The sequence below is a fragment of the Xenopus laevis genome, chromosome 5S, assembly GCF_017654675.1.
Source record: "Xenopus laevis strain J_2021 chromosome 5S, Xenopus_laevis_v10.1, whole genome shotgun sequence".
NCBI classification, from domain to species: Eukaryota; Metazoa; Chordata; class Amphibia; order Anura; family Pipidae; genus Xenopus; species Xenopus laevis.
Window position 1 is genome coordinate 107,251,811 of NC_054380.1, and position 11,212 is coordinate 107,263,022.

The 11,212-nt window shown below is 37.5% G+C and overlaps 1 protein-coding gene across 8 annotated transcripts in view; it reads right to left on the reverse strand.

Annotated features, from left to right (window-relative positions):
• xrn1.S (5'-3' exoribonuclease 1-like) overlaps positions 1-6,211 on the reverse strand; it is a 69,453-nt gene extending 63,242 nt beyond the window's left edge. For 3 of the 8 annotated variants that reach the window (XM_041564953.1, XM_041564954.1, XM_018265776.2), the window contains exons 1-6: positions 6,012-6,205; positions 1,877-2,109; positions 1,521-1,618; positions 599-708; positions 396-506; positions 111-196 (exon numbers count right to left, since the gene is read on the reverse strand). In XM_041564953.1, the coding sequence (XP_041420887.1) occupies positions 111-196; positions 396-506; positions 599-708; positions 1,521-1,618; positions 1,877-2,109; positions 6,012-6,086 (713 nt within the window). In that variant the 5' untranslated portion in view covers positions 6,087-6,205. Of the gene's footprint in view, positions 1-110; positions 197-395; positions 507-598; positions 709-1,520; positions 1,619-1,876; positions 2,110-6,011 lie in introns of all 8 variants that reach the window. The other 5 variants (XR_005961643.1, XR_005961644.1, XM_018265778.2 and 2 more) reach the window with 3 other exon arrangements.
• Positions 6,212-11,212: the final 5,001 nt, after the last annotated feature.

Here is an 11,212-nt window from a genome sequence, read left to right on the forward strand (position 1 = left end):
GCTAGGATTTGGCTGAATCCTTGATTCGGTGCATTCCTATTTAAAGTGTTGTGCATGGGCATCAACTGTTTGTATAAATAGTTTAAAGAGACTTTAGGATTAAGCTTTACCTTTTTTGATTCTTCTTTCCACCAAAGCGAACCTCTTCTCTTAAAAGAGAGAAGTGAACTTCATGGCTTGTTAAACCAAGCATTATCTGAAGGAAAAGCGTTACACAATATAATTTTAATAAAAAACATTGACATCTATCTTGTGAATTAATTTAATAGATTATATAGCGATTTAATGAGATTACATAGTAATGCTGCTCTATGTTTAGGAACAGCACCATGATTTAAGTATTATCCCCACCAAAGAAGATACAATGGGATCAATATGCATGCAGGAATACCTACCAAATCAGCATCTAATCCATAAAGACAGTGCCTTGTGTTTGAATCATGATCTGGCTTCGCTTTTTGAGATCGGATAAATTCCATTATTTTATGTTCTCCTTCCCCTGGAGTCTATGAATACAAACAGGTATTAAACTAAGCATTTTCTTACATTTTCACCATGTGAACAATATTATAAAAATGACCACAAAAAATGAATCTACCTCATGGCCAGATAAGTAGATGGAGACTCCCTGCCAAGACTTGTCTGTGGAAATCTTCATATTTACAAAATACTTCAAATGCTCATGCAAGCGAGCCATAAATTCAGTTCCTTGGAAAGGGGATAAAAGTATAAAAACAATTATACCGCAACTAGTAAAAATTCAAGTTCATCAGAAATAGTAAAGCAAAAAACGGATATATAACGCTACACTATTCTGAGAGTGGCCAGTGCCATGCTTTAGTCCTGCAATATTGAAATATACCCAGAGCATACACAGCAAAGATAATATTTGAGGATGCAGTCTATTCTAGCAAAACCAAAATTCCAGCCTCCTTCATCAATACATATTGTAAAGCAATACAGTCTTTCTGCTGATAGAATCACAACACCTAGAGCAACCACAGGCCAAATGTAACCTTATCATGGTTGATAATATCACACAATGGGCTTGATTAAATTCAGTGAGAAAAAGATTTAGCAAGTGAAAACTCATGGAGGAAATTTGCGATGCAATTCAATTTAGAAAAACTTATGTCAATCACGTGAATATTCAAAGTCTATGGGAAAAACTACAACAGAATTTGGAGAAAATAATAATAATGTCCCCAACGCAATGGCCCTTTCTGCTTGCCACTACTGTAGTAGCTTTCTCTTCATTAACTACCAGTGATACAGAATGCCAACTCCTTTGGCTGCTTATATGCCCTCCATTTACAGAGCTAGTTACCCAATGATACACTGGACATTAGATGGATAGACATACAGATTACGTACAAAAAGAAATGCTAAAGAGAACTTTGTTCATTCAAGTTTACAAAAAGAAAGTTTAACTTTGGCAGTAATGCTAAAGCAACAGCAATAAGTTTCTTTTGGTAATGCCTAAGCTAGAAATAAGAAAATAAGAGGGCGGGGGTTCTTACCAGGGGTAATACAGTTAGAATCAAATCTGGCTTCTGTTGGCAAGACTTCTCCTTTTTCTACAGCCTTTTTTATTTTGTCCTCTGCCTCTTTTGCTGATCTGATATAAAAAGGAAAAATGTGTATAAAGTTAACTAGGAGATAAAGGCAAACAACATTTTTATTTCTGTTGTAAAAAACACAGAACACAGTAAATGGAAAGAATACATTAAACTCTATAGAGAAACACAGAGCAAATATGTTATATGTAAAAGCCTTCACTTTTTTCAGAAAGCAACATCTGCCCTTCCCAATGGACACACAAACTCCGGCCCCATCCCTTTGATATATTTACTCTGAGATTTACCCCAATTCTCACCTGAAACGTCTCCCCCGTTGTTGGTTCATTTTTGCCCTAGGGGCCACACCATCCACTGCCATGAAAAACACTTTCCTTGGCTTGATGATGCGAAACAGCACCTCCAGGTAATGAAATATGTCTGCAAAAATCTTATCTTCTGTTATGCGAAAGTGCACATCTTCATCATTTGGGTGTGAGCACTGGTGGATGATGCCATTCATGTCCAAGTACAAATTGTCGAATTCAGGAATCTGAAAATTGAAAAAACGAAGTGAAATCCTAAGTAACTTTCTAACATACATTGATTTAATATTTTCAGTAGTTTTAAAGCTAATGGAAATTAGGTCAGAAATTACTTTTTATTTTAATTAGGCAAAAAATAAGTATATGAGTGGAGTAATTGCAGGCACTATATAATAAAATATGAAAATATGAAATCCCCATTTAAAAGAATAGGAGCCATGCAATATGGATTTAATACATTTTCTACCCAGGTAAGAGATAAGTAATCAGCAAAAATAACAGAAATATATACTGTGATGGGTTTTACTACATAAATTTTATTCTATGCCATGAGCTCTATTTATTTCAACCTGATATCATTTTTATTGGGCGTTATATTATCAAACTGGGCTTTTTTTTTTAAAAGATTTTTGGCTTTTTATAACATTTAAAGGTTATTAGGGTTCATTTAAAATTGGGAGAAGCAGAGTGACCAAAGGCCACCCCCTTGAATACAGAAGTCTGTTATTTCACTTACCTGAAACCCTGGACCGGTGCTCCTATCGGCTGAAACCGCACCGGCCCAGGATTTTCTAGTGAGCAACACAGAGAGATCTTCTTCCGGTGTCTTCTTTCTTCAAATTTCCCCAGGCAAACGCATGCACAGTAGAACGGAATAGCCACATTTTTAGTTAAAGTTTGGCTTTCCGTTCTACTGCGCATGTGCAACCACACGGAAAAAAAAGAGGAAGCACTGGTGCTCACTGGTATAACCCCAGGCCAGTTCCAATTTTTTCAGGTAAGTCAACACAATCACTTAGGGGTGCCTAACATTTGGCACGCCCAAGTGCACCTTTGAAACGGTGGAGACTAAGCAGAAGGATGGGGTCATGATGTAGATGGGGAGCCATGACGTAGATGGGTGTGTCCAAGACATCAAGGGGCGGGGGTATGACACAGCGATCAGCGATTGGCCGATCGGCATGTCAATCAATGGAATCCTGCCCGGTTTTCCTTATTTGGAAAACCGGGCCGGAAGTTTTAACCCGGGCAGTTCTTCAAAATACTGGGCTGTCCGGGTCAAAATTGGACAGGTGGAAACCCTCATGCTAACAGACTTTCCTTCTCCTTTAAAGGGGACCAGTCGCCCTATTAAATAATTCCAAATCCTTTTTTATGGTGTTGGTAAAAAAATAAGCATTACTTACATTAAATAAATTATTTAAATCTTGTTTCCTTCAGTCATACATTTCACAATCACAACAAGCAGGCAGTGACCATTGTGTGAACACTTATCAAGACAAGCTTTGCATCTTCCCAAAATCTTGTTCATGTGCCAGAACGGGGGACCTGATTCTCATGCCCATGTACAGGTTACACAATTATAGATGCGGAGGACAAAGGAGGAATGTGGGGAGGGCAGTGACATATAGGAAATATAGAATGGAAAGTGAAAGTAATTGCCTGTCCTGACTCTATGCCTAAGACATAGGGGTGGGGCAGGTAAAATATGACTGACTGCTTAGATTATAAATACCTTTATAACAGGTATAGGTGCTTTATTTAAAGAAAAAGCTAATTAAAGAAAATGGGTCTCATGTATGATTAAAAGGGAATCGGTTATGATTTGTATAGTGTAGTTTTTATTTCTAAATTACACTGTTTACACTGCAAATAATTCACTCTACCATGTAAAAGTTTATTCCTGAACAGCAAGTGTATTTTTTAGTTGTAATATTGGTGTGTAGGCAGCCACCTCAGGTAATTTTGCCTTGTCATGTGCTTTCAGAAAGGGAAAACACTTCAGGATAGAACTGCTTTCAGGCAGGCTGTTGTTTCTCCTACTGTAACTGAAGGTAGGAGTCTCATTGAGACATGTATTAGTTCTATTAATTGCTGTTCTTATGTCTACCGGGGAGCTGTTATCTGGTTATCTTTCAATTGTTCTGCTGATGGGCTGCTGGGGGGGGGGGGTTTAGAAGGGAGGGGGTGATACCACTCCAACTTGCAGTGCAGCAGTAAAGAGTGCCTGGTCGAGTGTTTTAAGAATGAAGATGTAGTGCTATAGTAAACTGACTTGTGCTAGGACAGTTTAGCTACTTTCCTTGGTGGGCTGAGACCACCGATGAGCTCTCTTTCTCAGGGGTAAGCCCTCGCAGCGGGGTGGAGGCAAGGGTGTAGTGTAACTGTAACCTGATGAGATAGCACAATGATGGATGCCAGTAGTTCTTTAACAGTTGAACCAAGAACAGTATTTATTGAACAATAGCACAGAGATCATTTAGCACATTGATCCACAATGGAGTATAGAACATACACAGCAGCATAAAGGAAGCATATACTCACAGCACGTATAGGCTGATTCCCCACAGGCTAGGGAATATAAAGCAGAGAGTAAGTTGACAGCATGCGATGGGTATTGCCAGTTTTCAGGATATCTTCCAGTGGCAGACTAGGGGAACTCCTGACATCCCTATCTCAACACTTGGTTCCTTACTCTGGGTCAGTAATACCCTGGGATCTTAATCCCTCTAATCTCCTCGGCGGAGCCTTGAGCTGCTCAACTAAATAACCTCTCTATCACTCCTAGAGCGATCTATAAAACGAGTATAGCTATCTAATTACTAGGGCCAAGGCGCCTAGGGTCAGCACTACCCATTCCCTTCCAGCCTGCTTGGTTGGGCTAAAGCAATGGACCCAGAACACATGGTTCCTAAACCTTTTATACTCTGGCACAGTGCCATCTGGTGTACACTGTGTGAACTGCAGGGGTTAAATAAGAACAAGGTCCCCATAAGGACCCACTGAGGTGTCCATATTACTAGGGATGTGCCTGTCTGTAATGTGTAAGGGTGTCTAAGATTTTCACATCCCTACAAAGACATACTAATAAATGAGAAAACAGATTTAAAATAGAATCTTTAAAGAGAGAGGCTGTGGGTACGAAGTATCTCAATTCAAAGTGGGCATACTGGTGAAAGATAAGATCATTTGGTGAAATCGCATTGAGCTTATCATTACATATATGGCATTTTAAGTTCCATATCACACGCTAGGTTCCCAAAGGAAGCCCATGCAGATCCAAGAACAAAACACCAACTTCTTATAGATAGTTTCCTGGTTGGAATTAAACACAGAACCCTAGTGCTGCGGCCGATGTCTTGCCCATAGGGCTGTTTTGCATGAAAGTTGTGGTAACCCTAACAAAAACAGCACATAATTGTGTGAGGGTTAAATTGCCCTTTAAATTCTAGTTCTTAGCACATATATATACATATATATATATATATATATATATATATATATATATAAGAATTAAATAGGGACCCGCACTCCAATGTTGCGTGAAAAAAAAAGGTTTTTATTTCAACTTGTGCATGCAAGTTTTTTCTTTTTTTTTCTTCACGCAACATTGGAGTGCGGGTCCCTATTTAATTCTTGTATGCTAAAGCTTTGACCCAGCACCCACAGTGACTCCAAGACTGGATCAGAGTACAAGCGTTTGTCCATATATATATATTTGGTCTAAAAATTGTCATTTCAATTGGAGCTGTAAGGGCAGCCAGCTAGTTCTAAAGCAGATCTAAGTGACAAACTTTGTCCAGGTGTAATAACCTACAGCAAACAACAAGATATTTGCTTATTCAACTGGTGACAGACCAGCAGTAAATGCTGCGTGTCTATTTCTGGAAGTGAGGGACAGTATTGCCGGCGCTAGCAGTAAGACATACAAAACAGGCTGCAAGCCCGGGTCTCTAGCAGGAAGAGCCTGTCAATACGTCACAACACTCGGTGACACATAGATGGCGCTGGAAGGTATCGTTTGGCAGATACGGTATGGGGTAAAATGACAACCACAGCAGGGAGAGCGGATATGAAGCCTAGGAGGGTCAGGCGGCGCATACCTATCTACGTCACACTCCCAGTTTACCTGGTGTTCCTTGACCACCTCACTAAGGCACGGGTACCTTTCGGAGATCCAGCGGTAAAATTTGGGGACTCCCATCTTGCAGCTTCTATCGGTCACTCGGTGTTTAGAGAGAGTATGGCCGACTAAACAAGAGTCACGAACGGCGCGATTTCATGGCGTCATCATAACAAGAAAAGGGCGGAAGCTAGATGTTGGTGTCTTGGATCTGGCGAGCATGGACGCCATGTTTCTACACCCACTGCTTCTTCAAATGAAATGTCGAATTATACTCTTGCTTGGAGCAGCTCTTGCTGTAGAATAGCGTCAGAACAATCTTGCATTGTAGAAAGACAATTAAATCAGTGTGTCAATCAATTCCTAATCATTAATCCTAATGTTGAGAGACATTTTTGATTATGGTGTTAATATATATTGTGTCACTTTTCTGAAAATTCCATGTTTGATCACCAATAACAACTAGTGGTCTGTATTTTACCCAGCATCCCTGGGTAACCTAAATCATACCTCCCAACATTTGAAAAATGTAAACAGGGACAAAATCATCAGTCAGGCATGTCAAAGCAACACCATATATTACTCATAATTGCCTACAAAATTATTTTTTTTTAAAATTTATCCTATATGTATACTTTAAATCGGTTTGAAAAAAGACCAAAGCCCACCGAGTTCAACCCCTCCAAAGGAAACCCAGCATCCATACATACACACACTCACACTGACCCTCCATACCCTCATACAAACTATATATACACATATCTATACTAAATATAGATTCTAGTTTCACAATAGCCTTGGATATTATGCTTGTTCAAGAAATCATCCAAGCCTAATAACCAAGGCTATTGTGAAACTAAAATCTATAGTTAGGAAATTAGGGCGAGAGGGCAACAAGAGCTCTGCTAAGTGGTTATCTGTGCATGCAGGTCCTGGCCCCTCCGCCACTTGAGGCAGCAGCAGTTCTTTTATTTTTTACTAAAATTTTGACCTAAAAGTACAAATCTGGCTGTCCTGAGAAATTATGTTAATAAAAATGTATTTTTTTTTTATTTCTATAAATAATTGCCCTATTTAACATATTAAATATCTTTTGTTGTGATTATTTTTATTAATCTTGTATAGAATACAGTTTTGTATTCATTTATTGCATGGTTAAATTCTTGAGAAGAAAGTGATATTGAATTACCTCAACAAGAGATCTTTACTCAATTCCTTATTATCTAATATTAAGTTTTTTTGGTCCCTTCATTTTTTTTATTGATGATTGATCATGGCTGTCCTTATCTTACTATGATAACATAACTGACATGTGGTAATCAAAATTGCACCATATATATCAAACTTAATATACCAGTTGCCCGTAAGATAGGCATAATAATAATAAAGTGTCCATGCATAATTCATATTCTGACTGTAGAGTGGGTGACAGCCTCTAGATAGACTACCTGTGAACCAAATACAAGAATGGGCACTGAATTAATCATCCTTTTATGCACACTCAATAGAAAATATATATAGAAAGATTGGTATTTTGAACTATCCGCCTTTGAGACATTGCATTTTAGATGTTTTTCACTCCAAGGAATTATATGGAAACTATGCTACAATTAAAAATTAGCACTGACGGTTTAACCTAAAAAAATCTTGCTTTACACTAGAGACATCAATTCTGTGATAAGTTTCCCTTTAAAATAGTGAATAACAGTCCAAGGACAAAAAACACTCTTGCAGTATACTGACTGCTCATCTACCTAGATAATTCTCTTCTGCTCGGTGCAAGGCCGATAAATCTAAGATAAGATTCGGTTGGTATATATATGGTTGTTTAAAAGGACAATGATTATTGAGCTTATGCTTATAAAATGCACTTTTTTTTGATAGTTATAGGTTTACAGTGGAAAAAGTGTGCTGGCATTTACATGTTGAATGCTTACATTGCATTGTGAGACTTACAGTATAATGCACAACAGTCACAGCACTAGAAACCTGGAGACATAGTTGGCCAAGTGGACATAAAGCAATAATATGCATGTCTATGTACATAATTCCTAAAGTGGGAGTTAAAACCTCTCATTATTCTTTGTCACAATATATGTGTTTGTAACATTAGTCATGTGAATACAATCTGTTTTAAAGGAAAACTATACCCCTAAAATGAACACTTAAGCAACAGATAGTTTATATCATATTAAGTGGCATATTAAAGAATTTTACCAAACTAGAATATATATTTAAGTAAATATTGCCCTTTTACATCTCTTGCCTTGAGCCACCATTTTGTGATGGACTGTGTGCTGCCTCAGAGATCACCTGACTAGAAATACTACAACTCTAATAACTTGCTTGTTTACAGAATTGAGTTTGCAATATAATGATATTTTTTCTGTGCACAGAACAGACTTTGTTCTCATTCTTTAATATAAATAGGTATTTTGTATATTTTATCTGTGTATATGGTCACAAATATGTATGTACCCTGAGAGACATTCATTATGTGTACTAGGGATAATTTTGTATGCAGAATGTATTTGGGACAAACTGCACCCCATATGTACCAAGTGCTAAATTGGCATAAATATTAGTGCACTGTACAATATGGATGTGACTTAGCATGCAACAACAACAATGCTTGAATTCTGGGAAGAATTGCTTCATTGTTAGATATGCATGGCGAATAGTGTGCAAAAAGTACACTTTGCTCTGCACCCTGCATTTTCTAAATAAGCCCTTTTTAATTTATATTTATTCCTTTATTTACTGCAAGCATTAACAAAACTTTATATTTTGGAAGTTTGAAAGAAAATGTGATCTTAGGCTTGCAAAAAAAAAAAAATATATATATATATTTGAAAGTTGTTTTTTTAATTCATTTTAATAATTTATGTTCTCTGGTCTGACTATTAGGGGGTTATTTACTAAAGTCCAATTTTTTCTGTTTGGAGTTTTAAAGGGGAAATAATACTCAAACCTTCCGAGGTCATGTAGAATTCAATGGCAGATGTCTCTTTTATGATTGGAAGATATCATGATCTGCGCTGGGTTTCATACGATAATCTGAAAAACTTGTGGTTTTCAGGCACCAAATCCGAAAAAATCGTACAATTCTGATTTTTTTCACGGTTTATAGTCTCTTCCTGCATTGACTTTTTCAAATTATTTTAATGATAAATAAGGTAAAATTGTAGATGCGCGTTTGGTAGAAGTTGTTATACTAATACAAATAATAATGCAAGGGCTTTAGGATTGCAATGGGAAGTAAGATCGCATGTCTTTTAAAGGGGTGGTTCACCTTTAAAGTAACTTTTAGAATGTTATAGAATGGTCCATTCTAAGTAAGTTTTCAATTGGTTTTCATTATTTATTTTTTATAGTTATTTGCCTTTTTCTTCTGACTCTTTGCAGCTTTCAAATGGGCCGACCCCTTCTAAAAAGCAAATGCTCTGTAAGGATACAAATGTATTGTTATTGCTAATTTTTATTACTCATCTTTCTATTCAGGCCCTTTCCTATTCATGTTCCAGTCTCTTATTCATATTAGTGAATGGTTGCTAGGGTAATTTGGACCCTATCTACCAGATTGCTTAATTGCAAATTGAATTTCTATTTATGATTACCCAATGGCACTTAATACTAGAAATGTATATTATTATGAAAATGGTTTATTTACATGAAGCAGGGTTTTACATATGAGCTGTTTTATGCAATATCTTTTTATAGAGACCGACATTGTTTGAGGGGTATAGTTTTCCTTTAAGAAGGCTCTCACTGCACGGCTTGCCTTTTGGCCCTAATTATGTTGGTGGCTTTTCAGTTCTTGAATTTAGAGCTTCTTTTCCTCTAGTCTGAAGGGGTGGTCTCTGGTGCAGTGATCTTCTTTATGGGTAAAAAGGTCCCCTGCTACATGTCCATAATGTCCTTGTAAAGTGTAATCATGTCTCCTCTCAAGTGTTTTTTTTTCCAGAGAAAACAACCCCAACCTTGACAGTCAACCCTCACAGTGTAAGTCTTCCATCCCTCTAACCAGTTTAGTTGCACTTAGTCTCTGCACTCTCTCCAGCTCATTTATATCCCTCTTAAGGACTGGAGCTCAAAACTGCACTGCATACTCCAGATGAGGCCTTACCAGGGACCTATAAAGAGGCATAATTATGTTTTCATCCCTTGGGTTTATGCTCTTTTTTATGCAAGACAGAACTTTATTTGCTTTAGTGGCCACAGAATGACACTGCCCAGAATTAGACAACTTGTTACTTGTTATCCTCAAAAATCCCTAGATATTTCTCAGTTAAGGAAACTGCCATTTAGTGTATAACTTGCATTTATATTATTTTTGCCAAGGCACATAACCTTGAATTAATAAACATTGAACCTCATTTTACAGTTTGCTGCCCAGTTTTCCAATTTAGTCAAAACAATCTGCAAAGTGGCAGCATCCTGCATGAAACCTATAGTTCTGCACAATTAAGTATCATCAGCAAACACAGAAACAGTACTTTCAATGCCCTCCAGGTCATTATTAAACAAGTTGAAAAGCAAAGGACCAAGGACAGAGTCCTACAGTACTCCACTAACAACACTGGTAAATGTTCCATTTACCATCACTCTTTGTAATGTATCCAGTTCTCTATCCAAGTACAAATACTATGTGCCAGGCCAATATTCCTTAATTTAACCAGTAACCTTCTGTGTGGCACCATATCAAATGCTTTAGCAAAGTCTAAGTAGATCAAATCCACGACCTTCACAGAATCGAGGCTCCTGTTCACCTTCTCATGAATTAAAATTAAATTAGTCTGACAACATCTATTACGCATAAAACCATGCTGGCACAAACTCATAGTATTATGATTGCAATGAAATCCAGTATCTTATCCTTTAATAGCCCTTCGAAAAACTTTCCTACCACTGATGTCAGACCAACCATCCTATAGTTTTGAGGCTGAGAACAGGATCCCTTTTTGAATAGTGGCACCGCATTAGCAATACTCCAGTCTCTCAGCACAGTGCCAGACCTCAATGAAGTCTGAAAGATTTAGTAAATCACAGAGCTAAGCATTCTAAGTACCCTGGGATAAATACCATCCAATCCAGGACCTTTGTTTATCTTAACATGTTTTAGTCTCTTTTGAATTTCCTCATGCCGGAACCATTAGTTGTATTACTAGGACTGGGACTATTAAGAAGGCAACCTTCATAAACTGGTT